The sequence below is a fragment of the Tachyglossus aculeatus genome, chromosome 4 (genome assembly GCF_015852505.1).
Source record: "Tachyglossus aculeatus isolate mTacAcu1 chromosome 4, mTacAcu1.pri, whole genome shotgun sequence".
In the NCBI taxonomy this organism is placed as follows: Eukaryota; Metazoa; Chordata; class Mammalia; order Monotremata; family Tachyglossidae; genus Tachyglossus; species Tachyglossus aculeatus.
The window spans coordinates 126,176,260-126,196,769 of record NC_052069.1 but is presented as its reverse complement, the minus strand read 5'-3'; the positions used below and the strand labels follow the sequence as shown (position 1 = coordinate 126,196,769).

General features: G+C 47.7%; 1 protein-coding gene across 1 annotated transcript in view; it reads right to left on the bottom strand.

The window, feature by feature from the left end:
* CDK13 (cyclin dependent kinase 13) overlaps window positions 1-20,510 on the bottom strand; it is a 92,671-nt gene that overhangs the window by 58,146 nt on the left and 14,015 nt on the right. Inside the window, exon 3 of the mRNA XM_038745694.1 lies at window positions 2,658-3,272. Within this exon, the coding sequence (XP_038601622.1) occupies window positions 2,658-3,272 (615 nt within the window). The remainder of the gene's footprint in view (window positions 1-2,657; window positions 3,273-20,510) is intronic.

Sequence of the window (20,510 nt, the reverse complement as noted above, 5' to 3'; positions counted from 1 at the left end):
GAAACCAGCTTCTTGTCTGAGAGTAAGCCAGCCAGAAGCCACCGGGAATAGCCACCTGGGAAGGAAGGACAAATGGAGTTCTCTCCATCTTTCCTGATGTGACCTGCCTCTAGACTCTATGCTCCTTGTGGGCAGGGAACATGTCTGCAGACTCTGTTATACTGGACTCTCCCAGGCACTTGGTACAGTGCTTGGCACACAGTAAGCACAATGACTGAATAAATGTAGTCTTCTCCATATGCTGTACTTGGGGACATGAACTAAGTTTACAAATGATCCATCTTGAACTCTTCAAGGTAGGTAAGGTTAGGTCATTTTTAAGAAGCGTAAAGGAACGATTTTTCGTCTAGGTATTTGAAAAAAATATCCTTCCATTTTGCAGACAAGTCGAACGAAACAAAAGGCATTCAGATATAAAACATTCGGACACAGATCTCTGAATTATGAGAGTGCCTGTAAAAGTATAAAAAAGATCTTGCATATAATCCTGCTTAATTAAATGGGGTTCAATTATAGCAAGAGGAGGAAGCGAGAACTTCAAATCAAGCAGACAGAGCACTAACCCAGTTAGGTAAAGATGTCATGCAAGGAAAGAGGTGCACCCTGGGAGAAGGAAGCGGCTTTCCTGCCTTTGGAAATCTGAAAAGTAAATGACTTGACACTGTTTGTATTACTAAATGCTCAGTCCTATTTCAGAGCAATCCTCAGGTTTCTTCTCTGAGCTAATATAATAAACTTTGGAACACCTCTATCCAAAGACTAGGTTAATAACAATAATAACTGCAGTATTTGTTAACCACTTACTATGCGTCTAGCACTGTATTAAGTAATACAGGCCCCAGAATGAGACCCCTCCTTCCTCTCCCCCTCCCCCGCCTTACCTCCTTCCCCTCCCCACAGCACCTGTATACATGTATATAAGTTTGTACATATTTATTTCTCTATTTATTTATTTATTTTACTTGTATATATTTATTCTATTTATTTTATTTTGTTAATATGTTTTGTTAATATGTTTTGTTTTGTTGTCTGTCTCCCCCTTCTTGACTGTGAGCCTGCTGTTGGGTAGGGACCATCTCTGTTGCCAACTTGTACTTCCCAAGTGCTTAGTACAGTACTCTGCACACAGTAAGCGCTCAATAAATACGATTGAATAAATGAATGAATGAAGCAATAATAATAATAATGATGATGATGACATTTGTTAAGCGCTTACTACGTGCAAAGCACTGTTCTAAGCGCTGGGGAGGATACAAGGTGATCAGGTTGTCCCACGTGGGGCTCACAGTCTTCATCCCCATTTTACAGATGAGGGGACTGAGAAACAGAGAAGTGAAGTGACTCGCCCAAAGTCACACAGCTGACAATTGGTGGAGCCGGGATTTGAACCCATGACCTCTGACTCCCAAGCCCGTGCTCTGTAGGTATAAGACAATCAAGTAGGACACAGTCCCTGTCCCATGTGTGGTTCATAATCTAGGAGGAGGGGCAACAGGTTTTTAATCCCCATTTTGCAGATGAGGAAACTGAGGCACAGAGAGCTAAGTGACTTGCCCCAGGTCACACAGCAGGCAAATGATGAAGCCGGGATTAGAGGATAGGAACTCAGGTCTGACTCTCAGTGCCATGCTCTTTCCACTAGGCCATGCTGCTTCTCAAACTTAAAACTGCAAGTAAAAAATGCCTCTTTCTCCAACATGGAGATAATTGAAAGAAAACCCAGAAAGACTCCCCGAACTGAAGGGACTGTCTTTTGGGTGCAAAATGTGGACAAGACGGTGGGTCCCTAAGGGCCATTTCAGTACCACATTCACTCATACTTGAATTTCACCAGCAGCAGCGCCTTCGAATACGAAGGACGAGTGTGTGTGTGCGCCCGTCCGCATGTGTACACACATGCATACGTATAAAAATGTAAGCAGTGTCTTTGAGAAGAGGAAAATTACCGTACTAGAGCAAGTTATTTTGCAGAACTATATATGTATATTTGCACGACACCTGATGTTTGAATTTGGGGGAAGGGAGGTTTTTTGTGAGAGGGAGGTGGAAAGGAGAGAGAGTAGTAAGGAGAAGAGAGTGGAAACAGGAATGGAGGAGATCTGGTACGTTCAGAATTCTTAGAACACATCGGTCGTTAGAGAAAAATCTAGCGACCCTTTACCTTACCTGACGTCAGCCGCTGGGTTTGGGAATGTGGCAGGACTGTCGCTGGGAGAACGGAAAAATGGCAGTAGAAAGAAACCCGGTTCCCTCCCCACCCTTAATCTCCTGCCCTGGAAGAGCTGATGACTCTCCCCCTGAGCCTTTCACCGGTCCCGCTCTCCCGCTGACAATATTTTCTCTCCGATCACTTTCACCTCCCCCACTCACCTCTTCCGGAATAGGCCGTTTCTTGTCACAGCATCGTTGCAAAATCATATGATGACGCGGAACAAATTATTTTTCTAGTTAACCCGAAAATCTTGGTGACTTTTGTCTCAAGATTAACAGAGCTAAGAGAACGGGGTCAGCCACGGGCATGCCCCGGAGAACACTGTCCCCTCTGCCCCCCAACCCCCTGCTTCCCGCTTCCCATAACCACATCCACCAGCCGCTCACCCCCAGAGCTCGCCCCATTTCCCAGTACTGGTTCCAGCTCCCCTGTGGCTGGCACTCACCTGTCTGCATCCTTATCTTCGGGCAGCATGGGAGGAAAAGGTAGAGGGGGCAACGTCGAGGTGACCAACGCCAAATGGGGATCTTTCTCCTTGGCTCCCACGCTCGGAGTCCGCGGTTTGCTTTTCTCCTTGGTGGGGGGGATGGGCTCCTCTTTAAGGCCGGCCGGTTTACTCTCTTTGACGGCTACCGCCCCTTTCTTGGCGGTTTTGTCTACGGTCACGTTGTTCTCCATCTTGGCCGTTTGGGCCAGGGGGGTCTTGGCTTTCGCCTTGTCTGTCTTGGGCGGGCCGGCGCCGGCGGTGGGTGAAGGGGTGTGCTCCGTTTTAAGCTTCTTCAGGTCCTTCACGTGGTTCGTCTGGGCCGCGCCGGCCCCCGCGTCGGGATTCCCCTTCGTGGGCGTGGAGGCGCTGGACGCTTTCGCCTGAGCTTTGGCTGCCTCGGCGGCTCTGGCTTTTTTATTCTTGTTCAGTTCGGCCGCCAGGCTGCTTTTCAGGGTCAGGGTGCTGGGGGAGATGCTCGAATGCCGGCTTCGCGACCGGGACAGTCTGTGTCGGCTGCGGGACCGCGAGTGCCGACATGAATAAGGGCTCCTGCTCCGAGACTTGGCTGTTCTCCTGCTTCCAAAAACAACACAGAGTTGGTTACTGGCCTGGCTGAGACGACTGGATTCCCCGGGCTGGCCGCCTCCCTTCCCGCCGTGCCTCTTTAGGGGGGATCGTCAAAGTCTAATTGTGGGGCTCTGCCTTCTCTGGGTGCCACAAGACTGACCAGAAGGGCTCAGGATTCCAGGAGAGATGTTATCATGGAAACGGCAGTCCCCCAAGCTGCCCCGGGGGATTGGGAAAGGAGACCCACCAATGAAAATGCCATGGTATAGATAGACCGGTTCTTTAGTGCCCTCCCTGCAAACTCCTCACTTCTACAGATACATCTGGTTTGGGATGAGCAGGAGAAGGAGTCCAATCTATGCAAACTTTCCAAATTGGGGGAGTTTGGGATCCCCAAGCTGGCCTCCGGAGAGAGTAGGGGAACGAGGGAAACAAACAAAAAAGACAAAGGTGTTATAACGCCATACAAAAGCCTGCCTTTAATCTTTCAGATTTGAAAAATCCTCAGTAGGTTTTTTTTTTCTTCTGTGGTACTTAAAGCACTTAGTATATGCCAGGCACTGTACTAAGCGCTGGGGTACATACAAGCTAATGAAGTCACACATGGTCCATGTTCTACACGGTGCACACTGTTTTAATCCCCATTTTATGGGAGAGGGAACCGAGGCACAGAAGTTCAGCGACTTGCCCAGTAGACAAGTGGTGGAATCAGGATTGGAACTCAGGTCCTTCTGGGAGCTATGCACCAGACCAAGCTGCTTCTCTATTTTTGAAGGCATTAAGAGCTCCAAATAAACTCAGCGACTCAAATGCAGTCATTGCTCCCATAATTCATTCATTCATTCAATCGTATTTATTGAGCACTTACTGTGTGCAGATCATTGTACTAAGCACTTGGGAAGTACAAGTTGGCAATATATAGAGACGGTCCCTACTCAACAACGGGATCACAGTCTAGAACGGGGAATGCACTAGTATGCAATAATGCGCACTATCTGCCTTTTGGGGGCCAACGCGACAGCAGAACTAGGGAACTTTAGTCCAACAACGCGCCTCCGTCAGGGGAGACCGTGTTGGGGTGTCCAAAAAAAAAAAAAATGGTTGTGCGCAGACACCCGGCGTCAGTCAAGGCGTGAGTACGGTAGAGCAGGTTTTCCAAAACGCAAATACAATGCTAGGACCAAGTACAGTGTTACCTAGAGTCAGGTGACTGTACAGTATTGATGAAAAAAGGCGGGTTTGGAAGAAATATGTAAGAACTCTAAGCATGCACCATTCTTTTCATTACTATTGTTGTTATGACATTTAAGCGCTTACGTGTCAAGCACTGTTTTAAGCCCTGGGGTAGAAAATGAGTTAAACAGATCGGACACAGTCCCTGTCCCACACGGGGCTCAGTCTAAGCAGGATTTAACAGGCATCGAACCCCCATTATATGGGTGAAGAAACAGGTACAAGAATCAAGTGGGAAGCAGCGTGGCCCAGTGGGAAGATCACAGTCCTGGTAGAAGACCCAGGGTCTATCCTGGCCCCATGACATGTGTGATCTTGGGCAAGTCACTTCATTTCTCTGTGCCTCAGTTCCCACATCTGTAAAATGGGGATTAAGACTGTGAGCGCCACGTGGGCGACAGACTGTGTCCAACCTGATGAGCTTGTATCTACCCTCGCACTTAGTACAGTGCCTATCCTCTAAGCGTTTTAATACATTAAAAGAGAAAAAAGTGATTTGCCCAAGGTCGCACAGCAGACAACTTGGCAGAGCCAGATTTAGATCAGAACCCAAGTCCGCTGACTCCCAAGACCCATACTCTTCCCACGAGGCCACACTGCTCCTTCTCAGGCTATTTCCCCTTCCATTGGCCCAATGAACCTTCAGAGCATGAATCAGTGCCTTTACAAAATCACATCTAAGTCCTGGAAGGAAATGAAAATTTATCACACAATTCTGAGAAGCGGATAGGATCTGGAGCAACAAGTATACGGCGGAGAGTCACTCTGCGAAGTCCCGGCTTGATGAAGTCTAACACCCTTGTCTGAAGGAGGGCAAAAGCGCCCCAACAAGACAACTTTGGAAAAGGGAACCATCGAAAAATTAAAATAGGCCGGAGCTAGGAAGAAGCTGAAGGGGGTAGCTAAAAACAGCGACTTACTAGAAAGCTGGAAGCTGCTAAAAGAAAACTGTCTTAGGGGCCGGCTGTCACGGAATGCAAAACCAGGCCACCAATGGAAACCCTACCCGACTAACTGGAGTTCAGATAAAAGAGGTAACGGGGAAGGAAAAGACAACCTTTTAAAGATGGGAGCTCTTCTGACCGAGAGGAAGAAAATCTACAGAGCAGCAGCATAGGTATGCAGAGAAAATGAGATGGGTCCAAAGGAAACCAGAAGAGCCCCTTGCAGGTGAAGCCGAAGTGAGCAACTAGATTCTTTCAATACATGGAAAGGCAGAAGTCTGTTGGGGATCAGTGGAGCACCTGGTAACCATCCTCTCGGGAAGAAAAGAAAATAGCTGAAAAATCAAATTCTTCCCTGAGGAAGGTGTTGAGAGAGCTGTCTGTACCCAAACTGCTGCTTTTCTGTAGCAGAGCAGAAAGCAGTATCCCCAGGGGATGTTTTTCCACCTGACAGATAAACTAGAGGCCACGCAACCCCAGGTTGTGATGGCATCGGCTACTCAGAGGAGAAATTCCACAACTCTGGGAAACTGGCTGATACCAATTCCTGGCTAACTCTCAACTCTAATGAAGGATTTTGGAGGTGAACCTGGGAATCACTCCCTGGCATGAACAACGTCAATGACTGGCAGGGTAGGAGCAGGGATAAATACCTGAAGGATCACAGAGTATTTAAAAGACCCAACCTGAGAAGCAAAATGGCCTAGCGGAAAGAGCATGGGCCCGGGAGTCAGAGGGACCTAGGTTTTAATCCCACCTCCACTGTGGGCAAGTCCTCGTGCCTCAGTTCCCCCATCTGGAAAATGGGGGTGAAGACTATGAGCCCACTGTGGGACACGGACTGTGTCCAACCTGATTAGCTTGTATCTACCCTCACACTTAGTTCAGTACCTGGCACACAGTAAGTACTTAAATGCCATAAAAAAAAGCTTATTGGGGAAATAAAATAGCTTCTATATGGCAAAATCATGTTTTACTCAATCAGGTATTTATTCAGTGCCTCCTGTATGCAGAGCACTGAACGAAGCACTTGGGAGAGTACCATACAACAGAATTAGCTCATCTGCAAGAGTTCCTACACGGGATTAGTAAGAATGTATTTAGATTTTTCAAAAGGCCTTTGCCAGGTTCTATGCCAAAGGCTTGAAGACACTGAATAATTGACTGCTCGCTCCTGGTGGGTAGGAATTATAGCTAACCGTCCTTCCTGCACTCCCTCCCAATCAATCAATGGTATTTATTGAGCACTTATTGTAAGCAGAGCACTGTACTAAGCACTTGGGAGAGTATAACAGACAATGAGATTACAGTCTAGAGGGGGAGCATTTAGCACAGGATTCTGCATGGAGTAAGTGCTTAGTGAACACTCTCGGTTGGTGGGATTCAAGGGAATGTTCTGCCGTTGATAAATAACTGACTGATAGCTAGGAATCCAAGAGGAGGAATGGATGGGCGCTAAGTGGAAATAATGGAGTCCACCAGAGTCGGATGGGTTCTAACCCCTCCGGAAGGGATCTGGAAGAGGGAACGGACAGTGAAATCGCAGAGTCTGTGGATGACAACTAGCTCTTCTGAGTCGTTGAATGCCATAAGCATGAGGAGAGAGGAATCATAATATATTGCTAAAATCCGCCCTTTCCTCCCCATCCAAACTGCAACTACACTGATCTGCTCACTCATCCCATCCCACCTTGACTACTGCATCAGCCTTCTCGCTGACTTCCCTGCCTCCTGGATCTCCCCGAATCCATTCCATAATTCACTCGGCTACCTGGATCACTTTTCTACAAAAACATTCAGTCCGGGCTTCCCTACTCAAGAACCTCCAGTGGATGCCCAGTCACCTTTGCAAACAGAAACTCCTTATCAATGGCTTTAAAGCCAATCACCTCACCCCCTCCTATCTTACCTCACTGCTTTCCCACTACAACCCGGCCCACTCACTTCACTTCTCTAACACCACCCTACTCACTGTACTGATCTCATCCAGCTCACCGCTGACCCCTTGCCCAATGTCCTCCCTCTGACTTAGAGATAAAAATAATAATAATAATGGAATTTATTAAGCGCTTACTACGTGCAAAGCACTATTCTAAGTGCTGGGGAGGTTACAAGGTGATCAGGTTGTCCCACGTGGGGCTCACAGTCTTAATCCCCATTTTACAGATGAGGGAACTGAGGCACAGAAGTGACTTGCCCAAAGTCACGTAGATGACAAGTGGCGGAGCCGGGATTTGAACTCATGATCTCTGACTCCAAAGCCCGTGCTCTTTCCACTGAGCCACACTGCTTCTCTAAGCAGACATATCCGACAGACCATCACTCTCCCAACCTTCAAGGTCTTATTAAAAATCACATCTCCTCGAAGATCATTTCCCAGACTAAGCCCTCATTTCCCTTACTCCCTCTCCCTTCAGCATTATGCTGGCATTTGGCTTTGTACCCTTTATTCGCCCCACTCAGCTCCACAGATCCATAATTCATTTCTATGTCTGTTTTCCCCTCTGGACTGTAAGCTCCTTGTGGGCAGGGCACATATCTACCGACTCATATTGTATTCTCCCAAGTGCTTAGTACAGTGCTCTCTGCCCACAGTAAGCCCTCAATAAATACCACTGATTAACAGGAAGACCTCACAGCTGAGTGAATGGGCTGAAAAACGGCAGAGGATTTTCAATGGGAACAAAAATGCAAGAAGATGCCCCTGAAGGAAAAAGAATTAAAAAATAACATATTGGTTCAATGTGTGGCAGGAGCCCAAGAGGCTAATAGAATTCTGAGCATCATCAGGAAGGGGATACAAAACTAAAGCCACCAAAACAAAGAGCAGTGAGCCAGCCAGTACCTGGAACACTGTGTGCAGTTCCCCTCACTGCAACTTCAGAAGAATAGAGGAGTAGGGGACGGTGTAGAAAGGAAAACCGAGATGAGTGGGAGAAGGGTCAGCCTCTGTTTGAAGGGAGATCAAGGCAGGAAAGAGGATGGAGCCTCCGGAAAGAGGCACTTGAAGCGGTCGATCCGAGTTTGCAAAAACCACTAAAGATGGGGCATGAGTAAATATAGGCTTATGGCTCACTAATGTTCCAACTCCATTACAAGTGAACACTCATTAAGGGTGGTAAGGTCAGAACAAAATATTTCTTCATCCTCAACACTGTAAACTCATTGTGCCTAGGGAACGTGTCTACCACCTTTGTTATATTGTACTCTCCCGAATGTTAAGTACAGTGCTCTGCACACAGTAAGCACTCAATAAATGATTGACTGATTCACCCAGCAGATTGTAAGCAAATGGAATTTTTTTAAATTCATAGCATTTGTTAAGTGCTTACAGTCTGGTAGGCACTGTACTAAGTGCTGGAGAAAGACAAGCTAATCAGTCAGTCAATTGTATTTACTGAATGCTCACTTTGTGCAGAGCACTGTACTAAGCATGTGGGAGAGGACAATGTAACAATCATCAACACATTCCCTGCCCCCAGCAAGCTTAGAAACTAGAAATACAATTGAATGAACTTACAATCTAGACTGTAACTAGACCTGATTGTGTCAGGTTGGACACAGACCATACAGTGGAAAGAGCCCGGGTATGGGAGTCAGAGGTCATGGGTTCTAATCCCGGCTCTGCCACTTGTCAGCTGGATGACTTTGGGCAAGTCACTTAACTACTCTGGGCCTGGGTTACCTCATCTGGAAAATGGGGATTAAGACTGTGCGCCCCACGTGAGACAACCTGATCACCTTGTATCCTCCCCAGCGCTTAGAACAGTGCTTTGCACATAGTAAGTGCTTAACAAATGCCATCATCATCATCATCAAAGTGGGGCTCACAGTCACTCCCCATTTTACAGATAAGGTAACTGAGGCAAAGGGAAGTGAAGTGGCTTGCTAGTTTCACACAGCAGACATACAGCAGACCCAACATTGATGGTATTTACTGGGCGCTTACTATGGGCGGAGCACTTTTCTGAGCACTTGGCACAGTGCAATACAACAGAGTTGGCACCCCTCCCCCCCCGGGGGGTGCGGCTCTGGGACCCTGCTTCCCACTGCAAAGACGACCCCCGGGCATGGGTGGCTGAGTTGGCGGAGTTCTGGGGTGCCCCTACCGTGGTGCAGCAGTGGAGCTCATTCATTCATTGATTCAATCATATTTATCTAGCACTTACTGTGTGCAGAGCACTGTACTAAATGCTTGGGAGAGTTCACTACAACAAAAGGCAGACACATTCTCTGCCCACAACAAGCTGAGGTGGGCAGGCCGTATCCCACCGTCAGAGGGGCCTGTGGGAGGCCTTTCCCAAAGAAGGGTACCCCGTAACGATAACTGGTGATTTCTAGCATTCCCCGAGGGCGGTGGGGTCTCCAACTGTCAAACACTGCACTCTCCCAGCAGGGCCAAGCACTCTGGCACCCAAGGCCTGGGCCGGACCAGGGTGAGGCCAGAAGGTGGATGTCTCTCAGAGTGTCAAAGGTTGGGGGAAGAAGGGGGAGGCTGAATTTCCATTCTCCAACAGTCCCACCCGGGGTCCCTAGGACAGATCACAAACGTACTTGTTAAGCCCAGGGGGAATGAACAGAAACAACAGCAGGAGGCAGACAGGCCATGAGAAAACACCAAGTCAAAAAAGCAGATGAGGCAAACCCAGGGTGAGCCTGAGAACATCTGACAAGGGATCACTCTGGTGAAATAAGACATTTGTCTGAACCCTGGTCTTGGGGTAAGGGACACAATAGTGGAAGAAAAGAATCGAAGGAGAGAAGACAGTAGGGGGTTCCAAACTAAAGGAGCCAGTTAAGCTTTAGTCACAGGACGTAGGTTCTAGTCACTAGTCTAGTCTAGTGCGGGATTCATTCATTCAATCGTATATTACATATTTACTATTCTATTTATTTTATTTTGTTGTCTGTCCTCCCCTTCTAGACTGTGAGCCTACTGTTGGGTAGGGACCGGCTCTATATGTTGCCAACTTGTATTTCCCAAGCGCTTAGTACAGTGCTCTGCACACAGTAAGCGCTCAATACAATTGAATGAATGAATGTTCCCCCCCTCCTCCTCCCCATCCCCCTGCCTTACCTCCTTCCCCTCCCCAGAGCACCTGTGTATATGTATATATGTTCGTATGTATTTATCACTCTATTTATTTTACTTGTACATATTTATTCTATTTATTTTATTTTGTTAATATGTTTTGTTTTGTTGTCTATCTCCCCCTTCCAGACTGAGCCCGCTGTTGGGTAGGGACCGGCTCTATATGTTCCCCCTCTCCCCCCTTTCATCCCTCTGGCCTTACCTCCTTCCCCTCCCCACAGCACCTGTATATATCTATATATGTTTGTACGTATTTATTACTCTATTTACTTATTTTACTTGTACATATTTATTCTATTTATTTTATTTTGTTAATATGTTTTGTTGTCTGTCCTCCCCTTCTAGACTGTGAGCCTACTGTTGGGTAGGGACCGGCCCTATATGTTGCCAACTTGTACTTCCCAAGCGCTTACTGTGTGCAGAGCACTGTACTAAGCACTCAATATATACGATTGAATGAATGAACTTAACTTCTCTGGGCCTCAGTTATCTCATCTGAAACATGGGGATTAAGAGTGTGAGCCCCATGTGGGACAGGGATTGCATCCAACCTGATTATCTTGTGTCTGCCAGAGTAAGCTCCTTGTGGGCAGGGAATGTGTCTACCAACTGTTATACTGTCCTCTGCAAAGTACTTAGTAAAGTGCTCGGCACACAGTAAGCCCTCAATAAATAGGACTGATTGCTTAGTACTTAGTAAGCACTTAAATATCATCATTATTTAAGGGCAAAATGGACAGCTGTCACTAACCTACCTTACCTCCTGGAGCCAGGTGAGGATACGATCTGGTATACTGGATTCTCCCAAGCATTTAGTACACTGATTGATAGAAGAAACAGAAGTGGAAACAAGGTGGTTTCATTTTTTGATTGCTGTCGGCATTGGAAGTGTGTGGGGGTGGGGGTGGGTAAGGGAAATCAATCAATGGTATTTACTGTATGCAAAGCACTGCATTAAGCGCTTGGGAGAACACAATTTGAGTTGACCTCCCTGGGCCCTGCCGGCACTGGAAGTGTGTGGGGGTGGGGGTGGGTAGGGGAAATCAATCAATGGTATTTACTGTATGCAAAGCACTGCATTAAGCGCTTGGGAGAACACAATTTGAGTTGACCTCCCTGGGCCCTGCCCGCGTCCTTGAGAACGGACTAGAAGGCAAGCAAGAGGGGCTGCCCACCCAGAAACCATTTCCCCCCCATCACCGCCCTTCCAAAGTTTTGCTGCAAACTGGGCCCCGGTCTCGGAATGACCTCGCCTCTCAACGTGGATGCTCTAAGCCTTGTCAAAAATGAAGAAAACCTGGAAGCCAGAATCTGACCACGAATTTCACGTTCACTCGGTGATTCAGAAAAACCAGCTTCATAAGTCAAGGCAATGTCCAAGGACCCAGCTCTAGGGAGCCTGACCATTCGGTGTCTGACCACCCAAGGACAGCGTCCACTGGGAGGAAGAACCACGGAGAACAAGACCAACAATAAAGGGCGAAAGCCAGCAACGTTTCTAAGCCAAGCCAAGACAGGGACCCCGGAGTAAGCCAGGGAACTGGATGCCGGAGTCATTCCAGTGAAGGCTGGAGCAGGTGATGGAAAAGCCCGGTGCTGAGGGACCTAGAGCAGAGCACTGGGACTCGTGGGGAAGGGGACGGGGAGACAAACCCAGAAGAAGCAGAAGGCCTATTGGCCAATGACAAGCTGGGCTTGGAAAGGAAACTGGTTCCCTGGCCTTAACCACCCTGCGGGATGTGGAGTTGCTGGAGAGTGGAGAGGAAGGGCCAGCCCTCCCCCTCTTAGTCGGGCTCTAGAAGGGAAAGCAGGATAAGGATACTCAAGTATCTAGGGAAGCAGCATGGCCTAGTGGATAGAGCACAGGCTTGGGAGTCAGGTGGTCACACAGGTTCTAATCCCAGCTCTGCCACTTGTCTACTATGTGACCTTAGGCAAGTCACTTCACTTCTCTGGGCCTCAGTTCCCTCACCTGTAAAATGGGGATTAAGACCGTGAGCCCCACGTGGGACAGGGACTGTGTCCACCCCGGTTTGCTTGTATCCACCCCAGTGCTTAGTACAGTGCCTGGCACATAGTAGGCACACAACTACTATTTTTTTTTTAAAGTTACCTACATTGCTTCGGGTCAATGTAGCCTAGAAGGCCAATGAGGTGCTGTGTTCAGAGTCGGGGAGGAGTAACCAGGGATGAGTAATCAATCAATCCATGGCACTGTTTGAGTGTTTACTGCGATCACAGCACTGTGCTAAGTGCTTGAGAGAGGACAATACAACACAGTTGGTAGACACATTCCCTGCCCACAAGGAGCTTACAGTCTACAGGGGGAAACAGACATTAAGAGAAATAATTTATTATATGTACTTTAAGATAATGCACCTAAGTGCTATGGGGTTAAGGGAGGGGAGGATATCCAATGCCCAAAGTTCACAGATCCAAGCACACACACAACAACAAGGGAGAGGGAGTGAGGGGAAAAGAAAGAGGGCTGAATTGGGGAAGGCCTCTTGGAGCAAGTGTGGCCCGTCAACCAACTCTGTTATACTGCACTCTCCCAAGAGCTTAGTACAGTGCTCTGCTTGCGTGTGCACGCACGTGCGCACACACACGCGCGCGCGTGCGCACACACACACACACACACACACACACACACACACACACACACAGAGTAAGCACTCAATAAAAACCACTGACTGCTTGACTGGAAGACGGCGGGGCGGGAAGGATACGGGGATGGGCGCTCTTCCCCGATCCAGGAGTTTCCTGCTTCACCAGCCACAGGTGGAAGAGGTGCGGGGCGGGACTAGAAGCTGGGGCTGAGCTCATCTCTCTAGCTGAACCATTGGCTACCTCATTTGGGGAGGAAAAAGGGGTGGCGAACCCAAGCTTAGCCTAGGACTTAAACCCATCTGGCCCTCTTTCTGGGGACCGACACTTGGTGTCAAGATTTGAGAGACTAATTAGAAAGATATATTTTCTATGACATTTGTTAAGCGCTTATAGGCAAGGCACTGTCCTAAGCACTGGGGGAGATGCAAGCTAATCAGGTTGGACACAGTCCATGCCCCACATGGGGCTTACAGTCTTCACCCCCATTTTCCCAATGAGGTAAAAGAGGTCCAGAGAGGTGAAGTGACATTCCCAAGGTCCCACAGCCAACAAGTGGCAGAGCGGGGAGAGAACCCAGGACCTTCTGATTCCCAGGACCGCACTCTATCCGCTACTGTATGGACTGTGAGTTCCATGTGTGACAGGGACTGTGTCCAATATGATAAACACACCCCAACACTTAGAACAGTGTTTGATACACAATAAGCACTTAAATTCCATCAAAAATGTGTATAACTACTGCTTCTCAATATTTCTCTATTTAATATCTCTCTTTTTAATCTGTCCTTCATTTACAAAGGCTACACCCCGATCCCCGATTGTGACAGTCTCTCCTGGGATCTGTGTATCTGGCTAAAATGTGGGGGACCAACGGTCTCGTTCACGTGAGGGCACACAAAGTCTGCCTCGGACGGTCCTCCGCTCTTCTGCCACTAACCTCCTCACTGTGCCTCGTTCTCGCCTGTCCCGCCGTCGACCCCCGGCCCACGTCCTCCCCCTGGCCTGGAGTGCCCTCCCTCCGCACATCCGTCAAGCTAGCTCTCTTCCTCCCTTCAAAGCCCTACTGAGAGCTCACCTCCTCCAGGAGGCCTTCCCAGACTGAGCCCTCTCCTTCCTCTCCCCCTCCTCCCCCTCCCGCCTTACCTCCTTCCCCTCCCCACAGCACCTGTATATGTTTGTGCGTATTTATTACTCTGTTTTATTTGTACATATTTATTTTATTTTCTTAATATGTTTTGTTTTGTTCTCTGTCTCCCCCTTCTAGACTGTGAGCCCGCTGTTGGGTAGGGACCGTCTCTATATGTTGTCAACTTGTACTTCCCAAGCACTTACTACAGTGCTCTGCACACAGTAAGCGATCAACAAATACGACTGCATGAGTGAATGAATTAAGTGTGGCACCTGGCGCCGCTTTGGCTTAGGCATTCATCCATGGTAACTGTGGTATCTGGTAAGCGCTTACTATGTGCCAGGCACTGTCCTAAGCGCCACGGTAGATACAAGCAAATCGTGTTGGACACAGTCCCTGTCCCACGTGGGGCTCACCGTTTCAATCCTCACTTTACAGATTAGGTAAATGAGGCTCAGAGAATTGAAATGACTAGTCCAAACGTCACACAGCAGACAAGCGACAGAGCCTCTTGTTGCAGTGGTAGTCCTCTGGGAGTTAGAGCACCTGGGCTCTAATTCTGGCTCTGCCAATTGCTTGCTGTGTGACTCTGGGCAAGTCACTTAATTTCTCTGTGCCTCAGTTTCCTCAACTGCAAAATGGGGATTGTCCATTCCCTCCTCAGATTGTGAGCGCCATGTGTGACAGGGACCGTGTCCAATAGGATAAACTTCTATCTACCCCAACACTTTGAAAAGAGCTGGATACATAGTAAGCGCATAACAAATACCATAAAAAAAAGTTTACAACTGCCTTTATACACGACTTGGCAAAGCAGCTCTATAGATGGGTGCAATCTCTTTCCTTAAGTACCAAATAAAAAATGTGACATTTATTAAGCACTTACTGTGCGTTAAGCACAGTTCTAAGAGCTGGGGAAAGTTACAAGATATCTTCAGGACAGAGCTGAAAAGCATTAAGAATGTTTACTAAAATGAAAGAGGGTACAGTTAGAGAAAATAGTGAAGGGAAGCTGAGAAAAAACTAAATTTAGAAAAATTCTTTAATGGTATGACTCTGGAATCATCATCCAGGGAAAATGGCTGTCAAACCTAAACACAGACTGGATTATGCCCAGAAAGGAAGCAGTTCCCTACCAGAGGGAAGAACTGAGAACTCTACAAGCTATCAGCCCGAAACAAAGCATCGAAGATGAGACTCGAGCCATTTGCATCCAAAGAATTAGCCCAACTAGACTCGAGCCATTCGCATCCAAAGAATTAGCCCAACTAGACCAGGGCACTAAAGACAAAAATATCAGTTTTGTTCACTTAGGGATTCGCTGATACGTAAGAGATGGTGGTTTGTTCCCTTCTCATTCGTATGTGAGAAATCTAAATTTTCAAAGGTTAGGGGAAAAACCTGCAAGTCTCTTTAAAAGAAAACTTTTATTCTGACTTCTGTGGCTATTTCAATTCCTCAACCAAACTAAATGGCCCCCAATTTATAAAAAATATACAAAGGACTACAAAAAAAAAATCAAGAAAAATCTCAGTTTTGGTGTAATAGATCAATTCTCACTTTGAGCAGCAAATGAAAAGTCTACTTCATGTAAAAATGCTTCCTCTTTAGGCTGAACAGTAGTTCTCTAACAAGGGAGGTGCTTTTGAAGAACCACATGGTAGGGGAAGATTCCATTTCAGCAACCTCTGATTCAGTGGGAACGGATTGAGGGTAGATGGTTCAAAATACGACCTGGACTCACATTTTTTGTTACCAATTTCCAAACCACTGTTAGGTCCATCACTGACACGACTACTTAAACCCATGGCAGTGACTGTTATTTTACCCTATCAGATACATCAAAGTTGCAAAAGAACAAAAAACAACAATCGTGGTACTTTAAGTGCTTATTATGTGCCAGGTACTGTACTAACCCCGGGGACAAATACCAAAAAATCAGACCACAGTCCCTGTCCCACATGGGGCACAGCTTACTCATTCATTCACTCGTATTTATTGAGCGCTTACTGTGTGCAGAGCACTGTACTAAGCGCTTGGGAAGTACAAGTTGGCAACATATAGAGACGGTACCTACCCAACAGCAGGCTCACACTCTAGAAGGGGGAGACAGACAACAAAACAAAGCATATAAACCAAATAAAATAAATAGAATATGTACAAGTAAAATAAATAGAGTAATAAATATGTACAAACATATATACAGGTGCTGTGGGGAGGGGAAGGAGGTAAGGTGCGGGGGTATGCGGAGGGGGTGTAGGGGGAGGGGGAGTAGGGGTAGAGGAAGAAGGGGGCTCAGTCTGGGAAGGCCTCCTGGAGGAGGTGAGCTCTCAGTAGGGCTTTGAAGGGAGGAAGAGAGCTAGCTTGGCGGATGTGCGGAGGGAGGGCATTCCAGGCCAGGGGGAGGATGTGGGCCAGGGGTCGACGGCGGGACAGGCGAGAATGAGGTACAGTGAGGAGATTAGCGGCACAGGAGCGGAGGGTGCAGGCTGGGCTGTAGAAGGAGAGAAGGGAGGTGAGGTAGGAGGGGGCGAGGTGATGGAGAGCCTTGAAGCCCAGGGTGAGGAGTTTTTGCCTGATGTGTAGGTTGACTGGTAGCCACTGGAGATTTTTGAGGAGGGGAGAAACATGCCCAGAGCATTTCTGCACAAAGATGATCCGGGCAGCGGTGTGAAGTATAGATTGAAGTGGCGAGAGACAGGAGGATGGGAGATCGGAGAGGAGGCTGATGCAGTAATCCGGTCGGGATAGGATGAGAGATTGAAAGAGTAGGGTAGCGGTGTGCATGGAGAGGAAAGGGCAGATCTTGGCGATGTTGCAGAGGTGAGACCGGCAGGATTTGGTGATGGATTGGATGTGAGGGGTGGACGAGAGAGCGGAGTCGAGGATGACACCAAGGTTGCGGGCTTGTGAGACGGGAAGGATGGTAGTGCCGTCAACAGTGACGAGAAAGTCAGGGAGAGGGCAGGGTTTGGGAGGGAAGATAAGGAGTTTAGTCTTGGACATGTTGAGTTTATTTAACAGATGAGGTAGCTGAAGCACAGAGAAGTTAAGTAAATTGCCCAAAGTCACACAGCAGCCAAGTGGCAGAACTGAGATTAGAACCCAGGTGGTCCCCGGACTTCCAATCTGGCTTCCGTCCCCTTGGCTCTACAGAAACCACCTTTTCAAAGGTCACCAATGAACCAGTTCTTGCTAAATCCAACTGCCTCTACTCCAACCTAATCCTCTTTGACCTCTCAGCCACCCTCCTCTCCTGGAAACATTATCCAGCCTTGGCTTCTCCGACACCATCCTCTCCTGGTTCTCTTCCTACCTCTCTGGCCGCTCATTCTCGGTCTCTTTCACAAACTCCTTCTCTGCCTCGCACCCCCTAACCGTGAGGGTCCCTCAAGGCTCAGTTCTGGGTCCCCTTCTATTCACCGGCACCCACTCCCTTGGAGAACTCATTCACTCCCATGGCTTCAACTACTATCTCTCTACGTGGATGATTCCCAAAGCTAACTCACTAGCCCTGATCTTTCTCCTTCCCTAGAGTCCCGCATTTCCTCCTGCCTTCGGCACATCTCAACTAGGCTTTTCCAGTGGCACCTTTCATTCAGTCGTATTGAATGAAACTAAACCTCAGATGTGTCCAAAACTCATCATTCCCACACAGACCCTGTCCACCCCAGGACTTTCCCATCACCATGGATAGCACCACCATCCTTCCTGTCTCCCAAGCCCCATAACCTTGGGGTTAATCTCAACTCATCTCTCTTATTCAACCCACATATCTGCCACCAAATCCTGTCCCTTCAACCTTTGCAGCATTGCTAAAATCCACCCTTTCCACTCCGCCCCAACTGCTACTACATTAATCCAAGCACTTACCCTATCCCTCCTTGATTTCTGCATCAGCCTCCTCGTTGACCTCCCTTGCCTCCTGTCTCTCCCCACTCCAGTCCACACTTCACTCTGCTTCAGTACAAGTTTCCCCGCTCCTCAAGAACCTCAAGTGGTTGCTCGACCACCACCATATCCACTGGAAACTGCTTACTGTTGGTTTTAAAGCACTCCATCACCTTGCCTCCTCTTATCATCATCATCATCAATCGTATTTGAGCGCTTACTCTTATCTCACCTCTCCACTTTCCTACTACAACGCAGCCCACAGACTCCGCTCCTCTGATGCCAACCTACTCACTGTACCTCGATCTCATCTACCTCACCGCTGATTCCTCACCCACGTCCCGCCTCTGGCCTGAACTCCCTCCCCCATCATAACCAACTGACCATCACTCTCCCCACCTCCAAAGTCTTATTACAATCACAACTCTCCTGCAAGATGCCTTCCCTGATTAAGCCCTATTTCCTCTACTCTCTCGCCCTTCTGTATTGCCCTTGCACTTAAGCTTTGCACCCTTTATTCACCTCACCCTCAGGCCCACGGTACTTATATTTCTAATTTGTTAATTTCTGTCTCCCCTTTTTGACTTTAAGCTCTTTATGCCCACCAACTTTTTTTAATATGGTATTTAAGCGCTTACTATGGGCCAGGCACTGTACCAAGCACTGGGGGTGATACAAGCTAATCAGGTTGGACACAGTCTATGCATCACATGGAGCTCGCAGTCTTAATCCCCATTTTACAGATGAGGTAACTGTGGCACAGAAAAGTTATGTGATTTTGCCCAAGATCGGACAGCAGACATGTGGGGGAGCCGGGACTGGAGACCAGGCCCTCTGACTCCCAATTCCGTGTTCTTTCACTACACCACGCTGTTCTGTCATATTGCACTCTCCTAAGCGCTTAGTATAGTGCTCTGCACCAGGTAGGTACTCAAGAAATAGGATTGATTGTTTATCAAAACTCTACCTGGAATCTTAAAATGTTGCAAAGGTATCTTTCAAGACCATTACAACCATCAAATCTGCTTCTCCTCAAGGCTGTCAGCGTACTACACCACACTGTTCGGTCATACTGCACTCTCCCAAGCGCTTAGTATAGTGCTCTGCACCAGGTAGGTGCTCAATAGGATTGATTGTTTATCAAAACTCTACCTGAAATCTTAAAATGTTGCAAAGATACCTTTCAAGACCATTACGACCATCAAATCTGCTTCTCCTCTACACTGTCAATTTGTTGTGGGCAGGGAATGTATCTGCTTCGTGTTGTACTGTACTCTCCCAAGTGCTTAATACAGTGCTCTGCACACAGTAAGCACTCAATAAATACAACTGAAGGACCTGTGCCTGCTTCAATAATAACTGTGGTATTTATTAAGTGCTTACTACATGCCACTGTACTAGGTGCTGGAGAAGACCCAAGATGATAATCAGATTGGACGCAGCCCTTGTCCCACACAGGGCTCATGGTCTGAGTTAGAGAGAGAGCAGGTACTGAATCCCCATTTTACAGATAAGAAAACAGAAGCATGGAGAAGTGACTTGCCCACGCTCATGCGGCAGGCAAATGGCAGAGGTGGGATTAGAACCCAGGTCCTCTGACCCCTGGGGCTGGGCTCTTTCTGCTAGGTGATGGGTGTCAACAAGAGGAGCTCCTCTCACTATCACTCCTGGGTTCGCTAGTATTACCCCCTCAGCCGGTAAAGGCCTCCCTCCCCAGTGCACTTATTTCTCCATCACCCATCACCGAGGGCAGGTTATTACCAGGTTCAGACAGTACCCCACTGGCTGGTGGAGCTGCGTGGGGTCCAGCACAACCACAGGGAGGGAGCTGAGTTAGTCCCACGCTCTGGGTCACAGGAGGAGATATCCACGGTTGTTTTCTCATGGGTTGTCAAGTTGAGGGCTTATGTCTTAACATAACTGAAATTATAAGAAAAGGGCTCAATATTTAGACTGTGGATTATAAGCTTGTGGTGGGCAGGGAACATGTATGCTAACTGTTGTACTGTACTCCTCCAAGGGCTTAGTACAGCCCTCGGTACATAGTAAGTGCTCAATAACTACCACTGATTGATTTAGTCACATGCCTTCCTGGTGAATACAGTCTAAAAATTTTGCATTTCACTCTCCAAGTACTGGATAAAAGAACCCCAAACACTTTCTCTGAAGTTTCCTGAATTTCTGCCATATTCACCAAGAACTGGCATTACATGAAACTTGTCATAAGGAGCGCTGCGAATGGCATGCGGAGTAGTATTTACAGCTAAAGCACCATACTAAAAAAATCGACAAAGAGCGGCACGTCCTATTCCTTTTGAACCAAGAACTACGATTAGAGAATTGGC